This window comes from Rhinoderma darwinii, chromosome 10, assembly GCF_050947455.1.
Source record: "Rhinoderma darwinii isolate aRhiDar2 chromosome 10, aRhiDar2.hap1, whole genome shotgun sequence".
In the NCBI taxonomy this organism is placed as follows: domain Eukaryota; kingdom Metazoa; phylum Chordata; class Amphibia; order Anura; family Rhinodermatidae; genus Rhinoderma; species Rhinoderma darwinii.
In genome coordinates, this window is record NC_134696.1 from 72,934,507 (window position 1) to 72,947,361 (window position 12,855).

Below are 12,855 nucleotides of genomic sequence, written 5' to 3' on the forward strand. Positions count from 1 at the left end.
GTTTTAGCTCACATTTTTTCATTTTTCCAACAGATAAAGGAGAAAAAAACACCCCAATATTTATAAAGCAAACTCTTCTGAGCACAGCAATACCCCATATGTGGTAATAAACTGCTGTTTGGACACATGGCGGAAGTTAGAAAGGACGGAGCGCCATTTGACTTTTGGAGCTCAAGTTTTGCTGGAATGGTTTGCGGCCCATTGTCACATTTGCAAAGCCACTGAGGGGCCAAAATAGTGCAAACCCGGCAAAAGTGACCCCATTTGGGAAACTATACCCCTCGTGGAATTTATCTAGCGGTATAGTGAGCATTTTGACCCCACAGTTTTTTTGCTGAATTATTGGGATTATGCAGTGAAAATGAAAATCTACATTCTTTCCATTAAAATGTTGAATTGTTTTCATTTTCACAAGGAATAAAGGAGAAAAAGCACCCCAACAATTGTAAAGCAATTTCTCCCGAGTACGGCAATACCCCATATGTGGTTATAAACTGCTGCTTGGATACACCGCAGGGCTCAGAATGGCAGGAGTGCTACTTGGCATGTAGATTTTGGTTGATTGTTTTTTTGGGCGCCATGTCGCATTTGCAGAGCCCCTGAAGTACCCGTACAGTAGAAACCCCTGAGAAGTGACTCCATTTTGGAAACTTTACCCTTCAGGGTAATCATCTAGGGGTGTACTGAGAATTTTGATCCCACAGGTGTTTCATAGATTGTATTAGAATCAGGCAGTGAAAATGCAAAAAAAAATTTTTCCAAAAAATATGTCGTTTTGCACCCAATTTTTTTCCCCACAAGGGGTAATTGGAGAAAAATTAACACATAATTTGTTACCCAATTTCTCCCGAGTACGGCAATACCCAATGTGTGGCCCTAAACTGCTGTTTGGGCACATGGCAGAGCTCAAAATGGAAGGAGTGCCATGTGGCTTTTAGAGCACAGATTTTGCTGGACTGGTTTATGGGCGCCATGTCGCATTTGCAGAGCGCTCTTAGGTACCAGAGTAGAGTGTAAAACCATGAGAAGTGACCCCATTTTGTAAACTACACCCCTCAAGGCATTTATCATTTGCCTGGACATATGACAGGGCTTAGGAGTGAAAGGCGCATGTGAGACCTATTTTGGTGATTTTCGCAGCATTAGCCCACAATGGCAGGGCTCTGGGGTCAAATAGTAAAAGAGGCTCTGTCACCAGATTTTGCAGCCCCTATCTGCTATTGCATGTGATCGGCGCTGCAATGTAGATTACAGTAACGTTTTTATTTTTTAAAAACGAGCATTTTTGGCCAAGTTATGACCATTTTCGTATTTATGCAAATGAGGCTTGCAAAAGTACAACTGGGCGTGTTGAAAAGTAAAAGTACAACTGGGCGTGTATTATGTGCGTACATCGGGGCGTGTTTACTACTATTACTAGCTGGGCGTTGTGTATAGAAGTGTCATCCACTTCTCTTCACAACGCCCAGCTTCTGGCAGTGCAGCACTGTGACGTCACTCACAGGTCCTGCATCGTGTCGGCACCAGAGGCTACACTTGATTCTGCAGCAGCATCAGCATTTGCAGGTAAGTGCCGATGCTGCTGCAGAATCATCTGTAGCCTCTGGTGCCGACACGATGCAGGACCTGTGAGTGACGTCACAGTGCTGCACTGCCAGAAGCTGGGCGTTGTGAAGAGAAATGGATGACACTTCTATACACAACGCCCAGCTAGTAAAAGTAGTAAACACGCCCCGATGTACGCACATAATACACGCCCAGTTGTACTTTTACTTTTCAACACGCCCAGTTGTACTTTTGCAAGCCTCATTTGCATAAATACGAAAATGGTCATAACTTGGCCAAAAATGCTCGTTTTTTTAAAATAAAAACGTTACTGTAATCTACATTGCAGCGCCGATCTGCTGCAATAGCAGATAGGGGCTGCAAAATCTGGTGACAGAGCCTCTTAAAACAAACCCGCAAGTAGTGACCCCCATTTTGGAAACTGCACCCCTAAAGGCATTATATTAACGGGTGTAGTGAGCATTTTGACCACACAGGTTTTTTTTTTTTCTATTAGAAATGAATGCTCAGTGGATGGTGCAAAGTGAAAATTGCAAATTTCCACAGGTGTGTGCATTTTAGTGCACAATATTTTGTGCCACTGAAGACAAATACCTCAAACTGTTAAGCGGGTTCTCCCGGGTATGGCGATACCATATATGTGGACGTACACTGCTGCTTGGGCACGCTGCAGGGCTCAGAAGGGAGGAAGCGCCATTTGGCTTTTGGAGCGTGGATTTTGCTCGCTAGTTGTTCTGTTTGGGGTTTTGCTGGTATTACAGTTTGTAATGTGGGGGCATATGTAATCTGTGCGGAGTACATCAGGGGTATAATAAGAGGGTATAATTATGTGGTAAATAAATAATCCGCAGATATGTGGCCGGTGTCGCACTGATAAATGGCGCCTGATCTTATCCGCTTTTGGACACTTTGCACATTTTGCATCGCCATATTCTGAGAGCCAAAACGTCTTTATTTTTTCTCCCCCGGAGCTGTGTGAGGGCTTATTTGTTGTGGGACAATCTGTAAATTTCATTGGCACCATTTTGGGGTACATGCGATTTTTTGATCACTTTGTATTTCATTTTTTTGGCAAGCCAGGTGACCAAAAACCTGCAATTCTGATGTTTTTTATTTTATTTTTTTTACGGCGTTCGCCATGCGCTATGAATGACAATTTTACGTTATTCTGCGGGTCGGTACGATTACGGCGATACCATATATATATAATATATGGCCGGGAATTCCGCTCCTAGAGCGCTCCGCTTGATGTCTCTGTCCATATACGGACAGAGACATCAGCAGCAACTCCTGAAGCGGAATCTCTGTCCACAGAGTTGCAGACGCTGTGACCGCGGATTCCATCCAGGAGAAGCCCTTGTTGTCTGTGTCCATTTATGTATGGACAGTGACGTCAGGGGCTTCTCCTGGAGTGGAATCCCCTATTACAGAGTTGGCAACGCTGTGGACGGGGATTCCGCTTCAGGAGTTGCCCCTGATGTCACTGTCCATATATGGACAGAGACATCAAACGCTCTGTCTAGGAACGGAATCCCCGGCCACACGCGCTTGTAGATAGCAGAGCAGTGAGATACCACCCTGCTCCGCTATAGTAGCGTCGCTGTCACAGTCGCAGTGACTGCTAGCGGCCCCGTCGGCCATTGGGGGGCAACACGGACACCCTCATCCCTGGTATCGCCGCTATGTCTGCTACAGCGGTAGTGACTCCACTGAGTGAAGAGCCCGGGCTGAAAGGCGACTGCGGAGTCTCCGGCCCCGGGCGCTTATGAAACAAGCAGGGAAAGGGAGCCAGCGCAGCGCCCACTTCCACCTGCTGGAGTGACACGCCCTGTGCAATGACACAGGTTGTGTACCCCTAAGGCCGGACCTGCCTGTAGGCAACTCTATTCTAGTCATTTCAGCAGTGACCTGTCTAGATTGGAGTTGTTCCGATAAAGTCCTCCCTCCAGCAACTCTAATCTAGTCAACTCACTAGTAAATTGTCTAGAATGGATTTATTCCTGGCAGGTGCTCCCTCCAGCAACTCCCATCTACCTCACTAATGAACCGTCTAGAATGAAGTTGCAGGAGGGAGACTATCCAGGAACAACTCCATTCTAGACGCAACTCTATCGGTAATCAATTACGTCTGACAGTACTAACCGGGTGGTGATGTATTTCCGCTTCCGGCTTTTCAGTGATTAAGCTGCCAGAAACCAAGATGGAGGAAGCGGGCGGAAGTCAGGGTAATGGTGGCGGTGATGCAGCGAGTGAGTCTGTACCCGCACCCGCAGTGTCACCAACATCCGAGGAGCTGATGTGCGAGGCGAAACGTAAAAGTAAGAAAGTTATCGTGCTGAAAGTGGTGTCATTGTAGTCCTTTAGGGGGCGCTCAAAGTTGAGTTCGCTGTAGTCCGGCATTGTGGAATCCTTGTGTTTTACCATTAAACTGTTAGATAAAATAGAATACCCTGCACGCTAAGGCTATGTTCACATGTTCAGGATTTGATGAGTTAGGAGCGGATTCCACACCTAAAATCCTCATCAAATCCCTTGGTGTTTCACATCCAATGCAAGTGAATTGGATATTTTATACCCCATTTACATGCAGTGGAATAAACCTGCATCTGAAATAATAACAGCGCTGTGGATTTTATTATCTGTAGCATGCTCAATATTTGCCCACTGGCACATCCGCGTGAGAAATCCGAGCGTCTTCCCCCTTATTTCTGCTGCTGATGCTGAATGTGTAAACATATTCCGGATACAAGTTTCCGTAGTGTATGGGATAACTTGCTGATTGGTGGGTGTCCGACAGCTCAGACCCCCACCGTTTACAAGAACGGCGAGCCTGAAGTTGCCCGAACCCCACGTTTGTACCGAGCGGCAGGTCACTCATGCGCACTACCGCTCCATTCGTTCTCTATGGGAGCGCTAGAGATAGCCGAGTGCAGTGTTTAGCTTTTTCCGGCGCTGCCATAGAAAATGAATGGAGCGGCAGTGTGCATGAGCGACCTGCCGCTCAGTTCAAACTTGGGGTTCTGCAACTTCTGGCTCCCCGTCCTTGTAAACGGTGGGGGTCCAAGCTGTCGGACACCCAAAGATCAGCAAGTTACCCCTTACCCTACGGATAGGGGGTAACTTGTTGTAACCGGAATACCCCTTTAAATGTTTTTTTTTTTTTCAAACCGTCCCGATTCCAGCGGGACAGTCCCGGTTTCTCACCGCTGTCCGCCGTCCCGCCCGGTCTTCAAAATGTCCAGCCGGGAGCTGTATCAAAACAAGTGATCGCTGCTGACGGCAGCAGCGATCAGAAGAAGGCAGGAGTCTTGCGGCGGTGTTCTCACTGGGATCGATGCCGGCCCGGGAGTGGACCAGTCGAGTCACTTGACCTGTCATCTGACCTCACCGGTCAGATGACTGGACTGGTCCACTCCCGGGCTGGCATCGACACCAGTGAGAACGCCGCTGCAAGACTCCTGACTTCTTCTGACGGTGAGTGAAAGCAGAGCGGAGAGTGGCAGCAGTAGGGCCGGCAGAGTGCATGTGAGGAGTCGGGTCTTTTTTTGCTCCCTTTAGGAGTCGGAATCCCCCATCCCCGACCGGGGATTGAGGATTCCGCTACAGGAGTAGTGAGTGACTACACTGTCCATATATGGACACAGCGACGTCACTCACTTCTGAAGCGGAATCCCCGACCCTATGGCCGGGGATTCCGCTACAGGAGAAGTGAGTGACTACACTGTCCATATATGAACACAGCGACGTCACTTCTGAAGCGGAATCCCCGACCCTATGGCCGGGGATTCTTCTACAGGACAAGTGGGTGACTACATTGTCCATATATGGACACAGCTACGTCACTCACTTCTGAAGCTGAATCCCCGACCCTATGGCCGGGGATTCCGCTACAGGAGAAGTGTGTGACTACACTGTCCATATATGAACACAGCGACGTCACTTCTGAAGCGGAATCCCCGACCCTATGGCCGGGGATTCTTCTACAGGAGAAGTGAGTGACTACACTGTCCGTATATGGACACAGCGACGTCACTCACTTCTGAAGCGGAATCCCCGACCCTGTGGCCCGGGATTCCGCTACAGGAGAAGTCCGTGACTACACCGTCCATATATGGACATTGAAGTCAGTGACTTCTCCTGGAAGGGGGGGATGGGTGGTACTTACAGGGGGCTGTGTGGCATTACCTACATGGGACTTGGTGGCCTTACCTGCCGTGGGCTGGGTGGCCTTACCTGCCGTGGGCTGGGTGGCCTTACCTGCCGTGGGCTGGGTGGCCTTACCTGCCGTGGGCTGGGTGGCCTTACCTGCCGTGGGCTGGGTGGCCTTACCTGCCGTGGGCTGGGTGGCCTTACCTGCCGTGGGCTGGGTGGCCTTACCTGCCGTGGGCTGGGTGGCCTTACCTGCCGTGGGCTGGGTGGCATTACCTACCAGGGGGGCTGCGGCATTATCTACAGAGGGAATTGTGTGGCAACAAATTTAAATGAAATTCATTCGATTTTAAAACGGACAGGGAAAAAAACGGATGCAAACCGGGTCAAAATCGGCCGTTAAAAACGGCAACACGGAATCGGAACGGATGCAAAACGTCCGTTTTTATCGGCCGACACTCGGACCATGTCGTGTGAATGAGGCCTAAGGCCTCATTCACACGACAGGGTTTCCTGGCCGGGTGCCGGCCGTTCATAAATCGGCCGGCACCCGGCTGCATTAGGAATAATAGACCCCTAATGGGGCCATTCACACGACCGTTTTTTTGACGGCCGGGAAAACCGGCCGTCAAAAAATAGGAGATGCTCTATCTTCGGCCGGGTACCCAGCCCCCCGGCTCCCATAGAAGTCTATGGGGCCGGGTAATACACGGTCATCACCGGGATGTGTCCCGAGTGATTGCCGAGTTTTCCGGCGCTTGCGCTCTATCTCCTCCTCACAGCGCAGAGTGCATGTGAGGAGGAGGAGTTGATGCCATTCTGACGAATGGCATCGCTGTACACTGTGTGGCAGGGCCGGGGTGTACAGCAGGTGGAAGGGAGCGCTGCGCTGGCTCCCTTCCCCTGCTTGTTTTAAAAGCGCCCTGGCCTGGCGACACCTTCGATGGCACCGCTAGCAGCAGCAGCTGCTGCTGCTGCTACTACTACTGCTGCAGCAACGCCACTATAGCAGAGCAGGGAGGTATCACCCCGCTCTGCTATGTGCTAGCCGCACTTTAGCTCCTTGAAGGAGCGGAATCCCCGTGTTTTCGAGGATTCCGCTTCTGGACAGAGCGCTTGATGTCTCTGTCCATATCTTACCGATTTCTTTGCCTGACGTAGACGCATGTCCTGCGTTGAAACGCGTTGCATAATAAATCAACTCATGATTACTCATCTGCCTTTTCTTCATATCAAGTAGCGCTCTCCAAAAAATATCCAGTTTTATTTATATATTTCACTGAAATATACTACCCTTACTCGCCTGCGGCTCAATCACATTGATGCCGGTACCTGGATACGGAAAGCTGCAACCTGGCTTCATCTAACGGACTTTTACATTAAGCTGTACCTGCCAGTACTAGCTTTTATGGTTTATCTTGCACCATGTGGCGCTGTGTACGTTTTTCTCTCTTCAGATAATGCTCTATTTTCGGCCGGGTACCCGGCCGCCCGGCTCCCATAGAAGTCTATGGGGCCGGGTAATACACGGCCATCACCGGAATGTGTCCCGAGTGATGGCTGGGTTTTCCGTGGCTTGCGCTCTATCTCCTCCTCCTCACAGCGCAGAGTGCATGTGAGGAGGAGGAGTTTATGCCATTCGGTCTAATGGCTGTACACTGTGTGGCAGGGCCGGGGTGTACAGCAGGTGGAAGGGAGCACTGCGCTGGCTCCCTTCCCCTGCTTGTTTTAAAAGCGCCCTGGCCCGGCGACACCTTCCATGGCGCCGCTAGCAGCTGCTGCTGCTACTGCTGTAGTGACGCCACTATAGCAGAGCAGGGAGGTATCTCCCCGCTCTGCTATGTGCTAGCTCCATTTTAGCTCCCTGAAGGAGCGGAATCCCCGTGTGTTCGGGGATTCCGCTCCTGGACAGAGCGCTTGATGTCTCTGTCCATATCTGGGCAGTGACATCAGGGGAAACTCCTGAAGCGGAATCCCCGAACACATGGGGATTCCCCTTCAGGTGTTGCCGCTGATGTCACTGTCCAGATCTGGGGTGGGGGCTGTGCGTGGCGCTATGTGGGGGCTGTGCGTGGCGCTATGTACAGGGGGTGGGGGCTGTGAGTGGCGCTATGTACGGGGGGGGGGGGGGGCTGTGCGTGGCGCTATGTACAGGGGGGGGGGGGCTGTGCGTGGCGCTATGTACGGTGGGAGGGCTGTGTGGCGCTATGTACGGGGGGAGGGCTGTGCGTGGCGCTATGTACAGGGGGTGGGGGCTGTGCGTGGCGCTATGTACGGGGGGTCGGGGCTGTGTGTGGCGCTATGTACGGGGGGTGGAGGCTGTGCGTGGCGCTATGTACGGGGGGTGGAGGCTGTGCGTGGCGCTTTGCACGGGGGGGGGGGGGCTGTGCGTGGCGCTATGTACAGGGGGGGCCTGTGCGTGGCGCTATGTACAGGGGGGGGGGGGCTGTGCGAGGCGCTATGTACAGGGGGGGGTGGGGGCTGTGCTTGGCGCTATGCACAGGGGGGGGGGCTGTGCGTGGCGCTATGCACGGGGGGGGGGCTGTGCGTGGCGCTATGCACGGGGGGGGGCTGTGCGTGGCGCTATGCACAGGGGGGGGGCTGTGCGTGGCGCTATGCACAGGGGGGGGGCTGTGCGTGGCGCTATGCACAGGGGGGCGCTGTGCGTGGCGCTATGCACAGGGGGGGCTGTGAGTGGCGCTATGCACAGGGGGGGGGCTGTGTGTGGAGCTATGTACAGGGGGGCTGTATCTGGAGCGATCTACATGGGGGCTCTGGTGGATGATTTTTCCATTGACCGGTAGCAACTGGAAAAAAAAAATCCCCATCATGTAACTCTGCTACCTGTCAATTGAAAAGTCATCCACCACAGGGTCTCCCTCTTGACGTTCATTATTCTCAGCCTTTCGGTTTGTCCTGCAGCTGCTGCCTCTGTGATGAGCAAATGTTATACCCAAGATAGGAAAAGTAACACAAAGACAATATAACCGGATCCATAATATCTGTGATATCCAGACAGTCTAGAGATCCGCAGTGAGAATGTGCGCACGTTATTTGCAGAAGGATCTGGCCGCGATTTCATGTGTTGATGCCGGATATTGGGCGTGGTTAGGGGCGTGGCTTAAAATGGCCCTTTTTTCCGAATTCAGAAGTTGGGAGGTATGGTTACGGAAACAGTATAGCTCGCATGCTATGCTGCTTCCGTGGCTGCCGTTTACTACTATGGAGTAACGGAAACAGGAAGTTCTTGGGAGTCAGCGAGAACACACAAAGCTAGAACAGGGTTTAACAGGCCCCGTTCTAGAGATAGGTGTGGAACCCGCATTTATGACATATCCTGTGGATATGTCATAAATGTCTCATGGTAAAAGCCCTTTGAAGGGGTTGTCCACAACCGGACAACTGATGACCTATTCACAGTATAGGTCATCAATATATGATCGGTGTGGGTCTGACTCCCGGACCCCGCACTGATCAGCTGTTTCGGCTGCCTCCGGGTGCCGGATGTTTTTAACAGTATGCAGTAGTTTGAGCCTGAAGAAGATCGCTCGGACCACTGTATAGCGGGCAAACTGCAGTTCTGTTCATTTGAACAGGAGCGGATCTGCAGTACTGCAGCAAGATCTGCTTCCTACACGGACATCCGATGCCCAGAGGCAGCTGATCGGTAAGGAGGCAGGGTGTCGGACGCCCACCAATCATATACATGTCATCAGTTGTTTTTTTGTTTTTTTTGTAAACCATTTATAAACCCTTATCCCTCATGGTCTCCTAATTCCTGCACTTGTTTTTAAATTGTCCCCTCTGTTGTCCTGCTACGGCGGTGCTCCAATTTGGCGCCCAATATGCTAATTACTAGCATCGTTACAGGGAGGAGACTGAAATTCTCCTTAGTGGGCAATGCCTTCTACTCGCTGTGATGCGGTCCGATCAACTCAGTCTGCTTCACAGCGATGCAGGAGACATTCTAATCTCGCAAAATTTTCCTATTCTCACGAGACCAGACTCTAATCCTGTCTGGAGCCTGTGCCGTCTGCACCTACCTTCTGAATGGTGGCGGCTCCGGAATGACCGAGTAAAAGAGGCTGGTCTCGCAGAACTGTATCCAACATAATGAGACCGTGTGTATAAAAAAAAAAAACGGTAAACGATATTTGCGATCCTGGCACGCACCGTTTCTTTTCATTGCTGGCCTGCAATTGCAGGGAGTATTTGTTTACTCAGCGAATTGTTGAGCCTACAGTTCCCATGATACTTGGCCCGATTCAAGCAGCGTCTAGTAGGCTCCTCCCTCGATTTCCGAGCCAGCTCTCAAACGTAAAGCGGGGACAGCGCATGCAAAGTTCCTCTCCGCAAAACTACACGCACCCAAAATAACACATCACTATGATATGCTGTATACTGGGCTAGGACTATCAGCTCCTAGCCCATGTTATTGGTATACGGGATGTTACTACAGCGGGAAGCATACGTGACATCATAGGTCATGAGATGCGCGACCAGCTCACTTTTGAAAATGTAAGAATATTAACCCTTTCAGGTCCCATTTTTTTAATTTTAGTTTTTCACTCCCCGCCTTCCTAGAGCCATAACTCTCGTATTTTTCTGTCAATAGAGTGGTGTAAGGGCTTATCTTTTGCTGGAGGTGTTGTAGTTTCTATTGGTAGCCTATAATGTACTGGGAAACGAAAAAAAAAATGATTTGCAGGCTAAAATTTGAAACTACTGCCATAAGGCTAAATACATTCGAACTGCCGATGCCCCGTGCAGTTAGCACGTATATAGACGTTTGCAGCGTGCATCGGAGTTTGAGTGCAGAACCTGCTTCAGCGTAAGCCGCTCTGTACTAATCTGTCGGCTCTCTTTACCAGTGCTGACACCTCTTTGACTTTGTTTAAAAAAACAAACGTGTTGGGGTGTTCCCTCGATAGACCTGTTTGCGTCCAGAGACAACAGGAAGGTCAAAAGATTCTTCTCCCTGGATCCCACAGACTACCCAACAGCAATAGATGCATATTCCCAGTGTTGGAATCAGGAGAGTGGTTATGCCTTTCCTCCCCTATGTCTCCTTCCAAGGATGATAAGAAATACCAGGGAAGACAGGGCTTCTTCAATACTAATAGCCCCCTTCTGGTCGCAGAGACCGTGGTTTACATGGTTAAGGAGACTGTCCTCGGCTCAGCCTTGGATTCTCCCGACCATACCAGATCTCCTATACCAGGGCCAAGTAATGCACCCAGAAATACAAAAACTTCACCTGACAGACTGGAGACTGAAAGGGAAATCCTTACGAAACCGGTTACCGCGCAGATATATTTGAGAGCCTGGAAAGCGTTTACAAATTTTGCGGGAATAGACATAGATCCCCTAGCCAAACCATATATCCCCTTGATATTAGATTTTCTCTAGGCACGATTAAATAAAAACCTCAAGCCGAACACCATTAGAGTTGAGATTACCGCATTGAGTTTCTTTTTTTATTTCAGATTGGTGGAGCACCCCTGGGTCAGGAGATTCCTGGCAGCCGCCTCTAGGCGTAAACCCCAGATTAGGTCAACTGTTCCTCCATGGGACTTAAAAATTGTTCTCCAGCCTGTGACAAACTCACTATTTGAACCACTAGACTCTATAACCCTAAAGATGCTGACACTCAAAGTGAGATACAGGCCCTCTCTGCCTTTCCTCCATATACCCTACTATTAGACGATAGTCATTTTGAAAACTTTACTGGGTTTCCTTCCTAAGGTAGTCTCTCCATTTCAACTAGACCAAGAGATTATTCTTCCCTCTTTTTGTGAGTCCCCTAAAAATCAGAGGGAACATCAGTTTAAGGTGCATAGCCTTTTAATGGCCGCAATCGGAGTTAAAGGGGTTTTTCCATGAAACATTTTTTTACATATCCACAGGTCACCTTTGGGACCCGCACAGATCTCTTGAAAACATTTGGACCCCAGAAGTTTAACCCTTTGATCACCGCGGTCCATGACTGTGGCAAGATCAAAGGGAACGACCCGCTTTGATCTCGTCATCGGAAACCCGGTGACGTGATCAAAGACCAGGTAGTCCCTCTGTAGTCATCTCCAGGAACCTACAAAGGACCCCAAGTCTGTCTGTTCAGTAAGCCTGCTGTTTGGGCACACTATGTGATGTATTAGCATACAGGAGTAAGTAAAAAATAAAGTTATATCTAGCGTTATCCCTTAATGGGATTTAAAAAAAAAGTAACAAAAAAATTAATAAATTAAAAAAAAGTATATTTTGCATAAAATATATTTTATTGCCCCTACACTAAATACAAGCAAAAAAACTACACATATTCGGTATGTAAACGGCCGTAATAACCTGTGAAACGTGAACGGGATAAAAAATTAACAAGAGAAACAATGCCAAAAATCGCTTTTTCTTATATTCACGCTGTAAAATTTTTTTTTTCTACCACCAAGCTATGAAGAAAAATAATACAACTTCTCCCGCATAAAACGAGGCCTCATACGGCCACATCAATGAAAAGGTAGAGAAATTATGGCTGCTGAAATACAGAGCGGTAAAAACTGAAAAATGTAGCTGGACATTAAGACCTTTTCAGGCCTGGTCAGTAAGAGGATTACCTGGGGTGGGATTCGATGTTAGCTCCGCAATGTTAGCTATGCCTAAGCTAAAGCTCCATCTCAATCATCACCTAAATACACTTCTTCATTTTATTTCCACATAGAATGGCCCAGTGGTTTAAGGCGTTGGACTTAAAAATCCAATCGGCATATATCATCTATGCTGGCGTGCGTTCGAATCCTTTTAAACATAATTTTTTTTATAATAAATATAGCCAGCAATTTTCTGTGTTTTATACACAAAGAACAAATTGCGCTTTTATTCAAATAAATTGTGAATAATGTGTTCAAATATAACCCTGGTCATGCCTTGGTTACAACAAGCACCAATCACAATCATTATTCAAAATGTAACCCTGTCATGCGCACAGGTATACTTCTACTTTCAGAAAACAGCAGAAAACATGTTGGGGCGCCGAAAACATGTTTGGACACATTCCAGGCATCTCGGGGCATGTTTCTGTTTAATGAACACGCCCACAACTCAGTATGCCCCAATCACATCATGGTTTCAGTGCGCACCAATCGCATT

The 12,855-nt window shown here is 49.1% G+C and overlaps 1 protein-coding gene across 1 annotated transcript in view; it reads left to right on the plus strand.

Annotated features, from left to right (window-relative positions):
- The first annotated feature begins 3,749 nt into the window (after positions 1-3,749).
- The window catches only part of ATG12 (autophagy related 12), a 98,628-nt gene continuing 89,522 nt past the window's right edge, over positions 3,750-12,855 (plus strand). The window contains exon 1 of the mRNA XM_075838902.1: positions 3,750-3,884. Coding sequence (XP_075695017.1) covers positions 3,767-3,884 — 118 coding nt within the window. The 5' untranslated portion in view covers positions 3,750-3,766. The remainder of the gene's footprint in view (positions 3,885-12,855) is intronic.